The 12,010-nt window shown below is 36.5% G+C and overlaps 1 protein-coding gene across 6 annotated transcripts in view; it reads right to left on the bottom strand.

Moving 5' to 3' along the window:
* AP3B1 (adaptor related protein complex 3 subunit beta 1) overlaps window positions 1-12,010 on the bottom strand; it is a 283,649-nt gene that overhangs the window by 15,117 nt on the left and 256,522 nt on the right. For 4 of the 6 annotated variants that reach the window (XM_082651961.1, XM_082651959.1, XM_082651960.1 and 1 more), the window contains exon 25: window positions 1,956-2,053. In XM_082651961.1, the coding sequence (XP_082508087.1) occupies window positions 1,956-2,053 (98 nt within the window). Of the gene's footprint in view, window positions 1-701; window positions 739-1,955; window positions 2,054-12,010 lie in introns of all 6 variants that reach the window. The other 2 variants (XR_014296557.1, XM_082651963.1) reach the window with 1 other exon arrangement.

Genomic DNA, 12,010 nt, shown 5'->3' on the forward strand with positions numbered 1-12,010 from the left:
TCTGATTTAGAATTTTCAGTTAATGAGTCATTTATAGGTATCTTCTGCAAAATAAGCTAAGCTCTTCCTAGAGTAGTATAACAAATAAATACATGTGTAAAGTTGAGAATTGAGACCTCTATTACCAAAGCAGCTGAAATCTAGAACTAAAAGGATGCTATTGAAGACTTTAAACCTGCGGTAAATTTGTCAGCATCAAGTCCCATATCAAAGAATGAACTTAGGAGGACAGAAAGCATGATACAGAAATGCCAAGAGCCTTGCAAGGATTTACAAATACTCCATATAAACTAATTTTCAAATAGCTTTATTCAGAGTAGCCTTTCTGCTCTATTAAACATAGCGAACAGCTGCCAGATTTATTCAGACAAATAATCAACAACCATAGAAGTAAAATGGCAGAAGAAAAAGGAATTTTGGCAACATCTCCACAGAGGACCACAGCTGTTCTCCAAGCGCTCCTCTCTCACGTGATTACGGTTCTGTATGGCTAGTCAGGGAAAAAAATCCCTCAGTCACAGCAGAGCACAAAAAACTTGATCAAAATATCAAGTACATAATTCTAAACCAAAGTTGAGGAAGAGAAAAGATATATAATAATCTGCTGCTTTAGAAATACTTTAGCTGCACTTTTCAAAAAAGGAATATCCCCTTAACAATAAATGCGCCAAGGCTTTATTCAGTCCCTATGTGCCACTCACCTGGGTTTGCTGAGCAGGTGTAAAGCAGAGAGGCAGGCTTTAGCCAGCAAAGGGTAAGAATAGCAAATGTAAGAATCAATTCAATTGGTCAATAGAAAAATAAAATCACATATATGACTTTCTATAGCAATAATCAACATCCAAGAAAAGTAAACTCAAAGATGGATTTAGTCATTCTTTTTTATCACTTAAAAATAAGGCAGAATAAAAGGTTACTATTAATTTACAGTCGTGTATGAGATTTTCTTTGTGAGCTTCTTCTACAACAGGTCCTTCTGACGTTGTGAATTGCCAAGGTTCATAGTTTAAAAAAAAAAAAAGTCTCTGGCACTACATGATAGAGTGCCAGGAAGCAAGCCCTTCTCTTTATGTGTAGATATTTGTGTTTGCCTGTACTTTGTGAAAGCTTGACAGGTATGATTTAATGACCTCAAGATGAAGGGAATCTTTGATAACCCCCTCCAAAGGAAAAACTAGCCTAGATTCACATAAACTTTAAAACATTGCTGACTATACCATTTAAATATGTCCTAGTTTTTATAAATTCAATTCTTAAACACATAAAATGAGACAGTTGTTTTCCCTTATTCATACATGACAAAAATTGTTTTTATTAGAAAGTATGCCTAACTCTAGGGCAAGCCTAAGATATTAATGCTTTCATTATGCTGAAAATATTTTTTTTTTGGTGCTTATTTTAAAATGTTTCAGCTCTGATATAGCCTGACAGCATAGCATTTCTTCAATACAGAATAAGGTCAAAAGAAAATGGAGGTATTTTAATGCTATAATTAGGATTTTATTTTGAAGGGTAGGGCACTCTAATGTGTACAGGGAAAAATAATATTAGTAGAACACGAAAAACAGTTCTATAGTGAGAGGAAATACAGAAACATAACATGTATAGTGATGAGACTTTGCTAAGTCCCAAATTCCTGACATTTTCACTAATACAAAACACATGAATATATCATTAGATTGACAAACCAAAACTCCAAGATCTGAAAAGTTAATTAAGAATCAATTTATTATTTAAGACATATTAATCAATTTGCAAGTATGCCAGGAATGTAGACAAACATATACCTTTAAGGTTATTTGATAAACGCAAAGTATTAGCAAAAATTGGAAGACTGTGCATTGACATCTGTTAATGGCTATGTACATATGGTAATTTATTTTAGAGACCAGCGAGAGGAATGTGCACATGTTATTTGGGATGCCAATTTCTAGTAAATTGTAATAATCTCTCACCTTGCTCTTTCTTAAAATCTTTCTCTGACATGGCCACAGGTAAAAGCAGTTCTCCAACAGGAGGCTGAATATTAACACTGAAGCAATCATCCTTGGTACTAAGGAAAAAACACATTAAAGCTGACTAAATGCTTAATAAATAAACATTCTTCTTAATACTATGCAGTTAAATAGGTGCAATGAAAGCATACAGAGATCTGCTTGGCTTAAATATCACAGCTAAAAAAGGTTTGAAATATTTCTCAACACTATCTGCAGAGAAATACATCTGTTACCTGAACTAGAAAACGTGTATATATATATATATATATTTTTTTTTTTAACAAAAATATGCAGTTATGGTAAATATGACATAGAACTTTTAAAAATAGGTAAGCAGCAAGGGTATACATCCATTACTATCAGAGGAACACTTAATGCAGCTTATCTAGTAGAGAATATCTTATCTTCAATTTTGTAGTAAAAGTGTAGAAAATGGAGTGGCTTAGTCTTAAATAGTTAAGATATGTCTTTTAAGATATTAATTTTTAAGTAAAGAATAAAATGGAGTGACCATACTGTGTTAAGATATGTGTGAAAAAAATAATACCTCATCTGCAAACTTGCTTTCTTAAAACAAAACCCCTCATTTTCTAGTAGCATTATTCACTGACATTATTGAACATGTGGTGAAAGTTTTTCAAATTACAGGATACGAAGAATCTAGGAAAGGCAACTTTCTATTTTCATCATACAGAAAAACAATACTGAGTGCATTTATTTCATTTAAATCTCATGAAACTACTATCTTTATTAAAAAATTACTAAAACTGCTTTTAAAATGTTTTAAAATTACAAGTTTGAAGTTAGGTTGATGAGTGTATCAGTTCGCAATGTGTCTGGCTGCAAAGAAGCAGAAAATCCAACTGACAATTTCTTGAGAGATGGGTGCTTATTGTTCAGTGTATAAGTAATCCTGTAAGTTACCAGTCAAAGGCTGGTTCAATGGCTTAAAGATGCTGTTAGGAACCCAGGCTTCTCTAGCTTTCAACTCCGCTAGCCCTAGTGTGTTGGTTCTTATCCTCATGGTTGCCAGATGGCTGCTGTATCTTTAGGTACCACTTTAACATTCCACTGAAGAAGGAAGAGTGATGATGGAAGAGTAGTGAATAATTGAGCCAACTGACAACTAACTACATGATTTTTCCTACAATATATTCTTATGAATACATTCTTATGAAGACTGATCACATGGCTAAGATTCCTATTTCTGTACTACTTATTCTCATGTACTTCCTTGAAATAAATTTCCTATTAATTGAGGTAACAATACTGTAATATGCAGCATGACTATAAGCTGATCTCTTAAGGTGCAAAAGCCGATTATAAAAAGCCATGTGAGGTAACCAGAATTCAATCAGATAGCATTTTAAACGTAGATGGAATTATATGATGCTGAGAATTTGAAATTGTGCAGAATTCTGTCAAGTTCAAAAGTCTTTAAGCTTTTAGACAGGTATAAGGAGCAAAATAAATGCAGAATCCAATCAAGTATTAAAAAAAAAATTAAGCCAACTGAATCTGTTCCTTTTTATCAGGAAAGCAAAAGCTTTACTGAAAGTCCCAGGGAAGGAATTCTAGTTTTGTGTTAGAACTGGGTCTCATGGCCAGTGGGAAGATGGCTAGGGAGATGGGAATTGTGGATAAGAAACACCAAACATTAGGTTAAGAAAAATACTTTCTTGAAGGGTGGGGTAGGGACAAATATTAAAATATAAAGAAAGAAAAGAAAATCCACTTTGATTTTATGCTATTATATACTATAAACTTTTAAGCTGCCTTATTTTTTTTAAATGGAACAAGGTACGGACTAAAAAAAAACCAAAGAATGTTTTGAATTATTCACACATGGATTGCCCAAGGCAAATCAATAAATCCAATTTATTTATTAATTCAATAAACATTTAATGAATACAAACTTGATCCCATGTACTGTGTGAGTGTCTGGGGATTTAAAGACAAGTAAGATTGGCTCTTGAAGTTCACAAGTTTAGTGAGAGAGAAAGAAAGAGTTCAATTATGTTTATAACAGAAAGGAAAGTGCTATGTTAGAGACATGTAGAAAGTATCATAGTCCAAGGAAGAGGGGCTGATTAATTCTGCAGGAGAGAGGTAGAGATAAGTTTACTTCCAAAAGGAGGGAGAGGAGCATTCTAGGGATTCTACACCTATGTTTTGGGAATGGTGAGCAGTGTCGTGTGTCAAAACATGGGATTGGGGGCACACTGTAAGGAACAGCATACACAGCATGACCATTAGTCCCAGTTCTCCCATGGCAGTTGTCCTGGAATCTTGTTCAGTTAATGTCTCCTTTCACTCTCTGAAGTGTCCTGATTTGTATGACAAAGTGTATGATTTACTCTTATAACTCAGACAAAGGTGCTTCAAAGTTTCCTGGAAAAAAAAAAGGAAACTACCAGAGACTTCTGACATAGGAAAATAAATGACCCCATATGTATTTTATAAACTCTGCTGGCAGTGTGTAAAGCTGGAGTACAGGAGAAATCCAAGGCAGGTAAATCAGGAAGGAATCTAATTAACCGTCTAGGCAGGGGTTTTTAGCACTGTGTGTTTTACTTTAGTACATCATAACAATGATCCGAAGAGGTAGCTTCTGTTACCCCTAATTTATTAAGAGAAGTTAAACAACATGCCCAAGGCCACACAGCTAGTATGAAGAACTGAACACAGCAGCACTGGGATTTGAACCCAGGTCTATCCTACTCCAAAGTCAGCTATATAATGTCTGCTGCCATATATATATATTTTATTCCACTATACAAGGTTGCTTCCCTAGGGTGGGTAGCACTGAGAATGGGGGAGGTGCGGGTATTTTATAGTTAAAAGGGACAGATCTGGTGACGGATGGGAGGAAGAGACTTTGAACTGTCTAACGTGAATGACTGGGAGGATGACTTCCTCCACTGAAGAGGAGTTTTGGGGATTAAACAAAATGATTTGGATTTAATCATGTTTTACTTTGAGTACCACTGAGTTACCCAGGAAGAGATATTTAGCAGATAATTGGAAATACAGATCATGAATCAGAAAAGAGGCCAGGGCAGTATATATGAGTTTGGAAGTAACCAGAATGGTACAGGGAAGGGCTGAAGCCTTGTAAGTAGATAAGATCATGTAGGAAAAAAGCATATACCAAGAAGAAGGATAAGGTGGAAACCTGGGGAAGCCCTACATGTAAGTAAAAACAGAAGTGGTGCAACTTGCAGAAGAGCCTGGAAAAGAGTGGCTGGGGAGAAAAGGTGTGTGTCAAATACTGCAGGGAGGAATAAAAAGAAGCACGTGTAAAAGCTAGAGGAAGAATGCAGAACGCAGTGAGTTGAAGGTGAATGGAAAAACTGGCAGGGAAAAACATGGGACAGAAAGCAGCAGAAGCTTCATGAGGACGTAGAGGCAAAAGAAAAATGCTTAAAGAAACTTGAGCATAATTAAAGGCTGGTGCAACACAAAGAAATAGGGTAAGGTCTTAGAGGAGGTAAATGAGGTTGGGATTAAGAGCATAAGAACTAGGTGAATGGGTCAGCCCTGGAATAAAGGAGGATATTTCTTCCAAAAACAGCAGGGAAGGAGCTATTAAGATAGAAGTGTTGGGCTTCCCTGGTGGCGCAGTGGTTGACAGTCCGCCTGCCGATGCAGGGGACATGGGTTCGTGCCCCGGTCCGGGAAGATCCCACATGCCGCGGAGCGGCTAGGCCAGTGAGCTATGGCCGCGGAGCCTGCGCGTCCGGAGTCTGTGCTCCGCAACGGGAGAGGCCACAACAGTGAGAGGCCCACTTACCGCAAAACAAAACAAAACAAAACAACAAGATAGAAGTGTTGAGGGTAGGACACTTGAAGGATAAGACTAGGCTGATGTAATGGAAGGCTAAGTCACATTAAGAGAAATGTAAAGGCTGATAAAGGAGTAAATGGATAGGTATATATATCATGAACTAATTTAGTGTTAAATATAAAATTTTGGCTTCAAATAACTGGATAAATCAGTGTTCTCCAAAGTGGGAAAGGACAAGGCACTCCCCTGAGGTAGAAAATCCACTGATGAAAAAAACCCTATCAATTATTTTTATTTTTTTCTCATTCTATCTGAAGTTCTATATATATATATATATTTTTTTTTTTAGATGTTGGGGGTAGGAGTTTATTAATTAATTAACTTATTTTTGCCGTGTTGGGTCTTCGTTTCTGTGCAAGGGCTTTCTCTAGTTGTGGCAAGCGGGGGCCACTCTTCATTGCAGTGTGAGGGCCTCTCACTACTGCGGCCTCTCTTGTTGCAGAGCATAGGCTCCAGACGCGCAGGCTCAGTAGTTGTGGCTCATGGGCCTAGCTGCTCCGCGGCATGTAGGATCCTCCCAGACCAGGGCTCAAACCCGCGTCCCCTGCACTAGCAGGCAGACTCTCGACCACTGTGCCACCAGGGAAGCCCTGAAGTTCTATTTTTGTCTGTACATAATATCTTAGTACATACATGTTAGCACAGTGAGACACACACACAATACATATAGGGAGTGTGTAGTATAAATATTTTACTCAGACGTATACAATTTAAAAAGTTAGGGACCACTGGGTTAAATTACACATACTACACTATCTCTACTTATGTTTTCTTTTAGATTACGGGTGAAATGACCAGCCTTCTCCTTTCCAACACTCCTGAAAAGGATCCCATTTACCTCTTGGTTAAAGGTAGCTCTACAGCACTGATGCCCAGGGAGAAGGGTGTGAGAGCGGAGAAAAGAAGGGAAAGCAGACTTGCCTTCTAAGGCATGTATGAAAATCAAGGTGGATAAGCAGAAGGCTTAAGTTTGGGGGAAAAAGGTGATCCTGAAATGTCCCCACAGGCAAAAACTCATGTGTTAAGAGATAAATATATACTATTCAACTTGACTGGGTATGTTTCACGTTTGTTACTTTTGGGTAATGCATGTTTTATTTTCTGTGGTTGGTGAAGTGATTAACATGTAATGCTGTATGAAAAACGAAGGATATAAGTTCATCCAAAATGGGTCTTATGAGACAAATGTAATAAAACTGGAATATTGCTGTGGCAGACACTACTTGTTGCTTACTCAGTATTTTTTTTTACCTTTTTCTTCTTTACTGATATAATCCTGATTTTGTTCAGGTAGACAATGTGCCCACCGGAACACTCTCTTCTCAGGCTCTTATAGCTAAGACTGATCAAGTGACCTGGTTATGACCAATGAAGCCTGAACAGAAGTCTGCTGGGACTCCTAGGAAAGTTTTGCTTTTCTTCTTTTTTTTTTTTAAGTATTTCTTTTTATTTTTTGGCTCTGTCGGGTCTTAGTTGCAGCACGCGGGATCTTACGTTGCAGTGCGCAGGTTCTTTGTTGCTGCGCAGGCTTCTCTCTAGTTGTGGCACGTGGGCTCCAGAACATGTGGGCTCTGTAGCTGTGGCACGTGGGCTCTGTAGTTGCGGCACACGGCTCTCTAGTTGTGGTGCATGGGTTCAGTTGCCCTGCGGCACGTGGGATTTTAGTTCCCCGACCAGGGACTGAACCCGTTGTCCCCTGCATTGGAAAGCGGATTCTAAACCACTGGACCACCAGGGAAGTCCCAAGTTTTGCTTTTCTGACACAGATGTGGCTCCTCCCTTCATGTCACTTCTTACCTTTTTTTTTGGCCTAGAATGCAGATAGAATCCTGGAAGTAGAGAAGCCATCTTGTGACCCCGAGGATGACTGGCACATGCTAATGAAATTAGCTCATGGAACAAAAAGTTGGAAAAACCTTATACCAAAAGACATTGTGGAGCTACTCCAGCTGCTCTTAACTGCTGTCCTGTGTTCTTCTCGTACCAGGAGAATAATAAACAAACCCCTATTTGGTGAAGTCACCACAGCTGGGTTTGTGTTACACACAACTGAATGCAAAATCTAATTAATATATGTAACATACTGCATAAGGCAGTCTCAGCTTCTAAGCAAGGTTTGGCTTAGCGGGGAGTAAGATGGAATGTTTCCTCTTTATTTTGGGGAAAATTTACTTTCATTTATATTAGTGTTCTAGGATGCTCTCCATAGTTTTCACGCGCCTCCTTTTAAATATTTTGCCCTTTTATCGTTCGCTTCTCTCTCTTCTTCTTTTCTTTTGACCCGCTCTTTTTCCTCTCATTTCTTTGGTTGAACATGGGGCTAAACACAGCTATCTTGACATGGATAGGGGAATGTTGAAAATGAGTAATGATAGATGTAAATTTAACAGAATTAACAGTTTACCAGACCAACAAACTACTATTATTAGGCAGCTCTAAATAGCCTAATTACATGGGATCAGATGGTGTAACAGTTTAATGTAAGACAAGATTCTACCTGTTTTATATTTAACTGTAATGCATATACTTGTACTACATATAATCTCATTCCACAGACTCCTACGATCCAAACTGGTAAATTTTCTAGGTAAGAAATGTGCAAGTAGTCTAACCATTGTGAGACTCAAATTTCCTTATCTATGAAGTGAGAAAAATGACACCCTTGTGAGCTCGTTTTAACGATTAAATGAAATAACATAACCCAGTACAGTGCTTAATGCATAACTGATACTCAAAACCTACATCCATAATAGGGATGTATCATAATTTATTTAAGCATTCCCCCATCAATTCTCATTTGCAAATTTTCTCTATTACAAACAATGTTTAGTTAATAACCTTGGATAGATCTATTTCTTCAGCACAAGCACCAATATCTCCCCAAGCTTGCCACCCTAAAAATGAAATCACTAAGTTGAAGAGTATGAATAATCAGCATTTGAAAAATACTGCCAAACTGACCTAAAAAACGTGGTGCCAACTTGAAGTTCCACAAACAGTAAATAAGAATACACGTTTTTCTGTACCTTCCGTGTCATATATTAAAATTATTTTAAAATTTTGCAAATCTGATGGATGAAATTTTTTTTATTTCCCTATTACCAATGTTGTATATGTTATTGTTATGGATCATTTGCATTTCTTTTCTTGTTAATGAACTATTCTCAACCTTTCTCCACTTTTATATTAGATTCCTTTTTATTGATTGCAAGAGTTCTTTATATATTCTGGTTACTAAACTTCTGTCTGCTAAATATGCTGTAATACTTTCTATCTCTCATGTGTTATGGTATCTATTTTTTTCTTCTTTGTAGAGAAGTTCAAAATTTTTAATAATCAAACCTGTCAATTTTTCACTATATCTTTCTGGATATTGTGTCTTGCTTGACTTTTGCCCCCAAAGAGTATAAAAATATTTGTCTATATTATTTCTAAACAATTTTATAGTTTCTATAATTAAACCATAAATCCATCTGGAATTTATTTTGGAGTAATCTGTGGGAGGAAGGTATCTTTGGTTTTTTCCCGATAATGGTTCTCACATCATTTACTGACTGGTCCATTCTTTCCCCAGTGATATGAAATGTCAGCTTTATGATATACAAAATTTCTAAATTCTCTGTTTTGTTTTACTGATTCCTTTGACAATAGCCAATTACATTGAATAAAAATATTCTTGTGACTTTGAAGAATATCTTGAAGTTATTATTGAAAAAGGCTTTTCTCATTAAATTTTTGTTTTGCCTTTTCTTGGACATTCTTTTTTCCAGTTGAATTTTAGAAATTTGTCAAGTCCCTTGAAAAGGCTTACTGGAATTTAGCATTCAATCAAACTGAATTTGAAGATTAACCTGGCGGAGAGTACTCTCTCCCATTTAGGAACATAGTATACTTATTACATTATTTATATCTTCTTTTTATGGCCTTCAGGAAAGTTTCAGGTTTTTAAAAAAAAATTTCCCACATCGGTATCATATATTTGTTAATTTATTCCTTTCGTTGTTCTTGTAAAAAGAATAATTTTATTCATAATGTCTTAAAATTGGTCAGTCCTACCATACAGAAATGTTAATGATTTTCACATAATGATCTGTACCTAAACAGTATCCTATTTATTAGCTTAAATAATAGATTTTCTATTGATTCTAAGACTCTGTGGGTTGGCAATTATACACTGAATAAAAATAATAATTTTGTGTCTTTCTTTCTAGGATTTATACCTCTAACTATTTTTACTTGTCTTTTTGTATTGGCTAGAACTTCCATAAAAATGTGAAATAGTGTTGAAAGAGGGTAACCTTCTCTTGCTTTTCTGACTTAAAAGAGAATGCTTCTGATATTTCATGTGGTGATAGGTAACTTGTATGTCTGATAATAAACACACACAAATTTTATTCTGTAATTCTCAATTTTTCTGTGCCATCCTCTTTAAGGTGGGGTTCTTATAAATAGTATATATTGAATTGTGCTTTTTACATGTTCAGTATCACTGGAATTTAACTTATTGACAAGAATTCTGATAACTAGTATTGTGGCCCCTTCTAGTCATCTTATTTTGTTTTCTATTTACCATGCTTTTTTTCTTTTCCTGCTTTGTTAAACTGGTCAAGTTTTAAGCACTCCGTTTCTTCTTCCCTTTAGTCATTTGGAGGTTATAATATATCATATTTCCCTTAATTTAGAGGTTAGCTTTAACATTTTAAACCATATTTAAACTCCTTTTAGCCATCAATCAATCCTCTTGTCATGCATGACAAGAACACCATCATTCCTCATACTTGTCCACATCGAGATTTTGGTTCCAGGTTATTAAAATTTATTTTTTACATTAGGGGTGAACAATTATTTTTACACATTGATGGATTTTACAGGTTGAATTATCTGTCTACTTTTTATTCTGTTTTTCTCTGTCACAAAATAAAAAAAATTTTTTTAACTATAGTATATCTTTGAGTAATCCTTTCAAGAAAGGGTCATTGGTGGGTAAACTGATGGAATCTTTGCTTGTCTGAAAAATGTCTATTTTGTTTCCACCAAATTTTAAAGATTATGTCCCTTGCCTTCTGGCCACCAGAACTGATGACAGTACTGATAAGGAATCTGATTCCATTCACATTCTTGTTCATTTTTAGGTAAGCTGCTTTTCTTCACCTCTCTGGAAGATACTAGAGTAGTTTTTTTTTTTTTTTAGAATGTATTGAATTTTTTTTTAAGAAGATGTTGGGAGTAGGAGTTTATTAATTAATTAATTTATTTTTGCTGCGTTGGGTCTTCGTTTCTTTGTGAGGGCTTTCTCTAGTGTGGCAAGCGGGGGCCACTCTTCATCGCGGTGCGCAGGCCTCTCACTATCGTGTCCTCTCTTGTTGCGGAGCACAGGCTCCAGACGCGCAGGCTCAGTAGTTGTGGCTCACAGGCCTAGTTGCTCCGTGGCATGTGGGATCCTCCCAGACCAGGGCTCGAAACCGTGTCCCCTGCATTAGCAGGCAGAATCTCAACCACTGCGCCACGAGGGAAGCCCTAGAGTAGTTTTCTCCTTATTAAAAATTCTACCAGAAGCAACAAATAACCTACAAGGGAATCCCCATAAGGTTGTCAGCTGATTTTTCAGCAGAAACTTTGCAGGCCAGAAGGGAATGGCAGGACATATTTAAAGTGATGAAAGGGAAAAACTTACAACCAAGATTACTCTACCCAGCAAGGATCTCATTCAGAATCCGCGGAGAAATCAAAAGCTTTACAGACAAGCAAAAGCTAAGAGAATTCAGAAACATCATTACAACACATGCTAAAGGAGCTTCCTCAGGCGGGAAACACAAGAAAAGAAAAAGACCTACAAAAACAAACCCAATACAATTAAGAAAATGGTAATAGGAACATACATATCTATAATTATCTTAAATGTAAATGGATTAAATGCTCCAACCAAAAGACACAGACTGACTGAATGGATACAAAAACAAGACCTGTATATATGCTGTCTACAAGAGACAAACTTCAGACGTAGGGACACATACAGAATGAAAGTGAGGGGATGGAAAAAGATATTCCATGCAAATAGTAATCAAAAGAAAGCTGGAGTAGCAATACTCATATCAGACAAGACAGACTTTAAAATAAAGACTATTACAAGAGACAAGGAAGGACACTACATAATGATCAAGGGATC

Source organism: Grampus griseus (genome assembly GCF_964374135.1).
Source record: "Grampus griseus genome assembly, chromosome: 3".
Classification (NCBI taxonomy): Eukaryota; Metazoa; Chordata; class Mammalia; order Artiodactyla; family Delphinidae; genus Grampus; species Grampus griseus.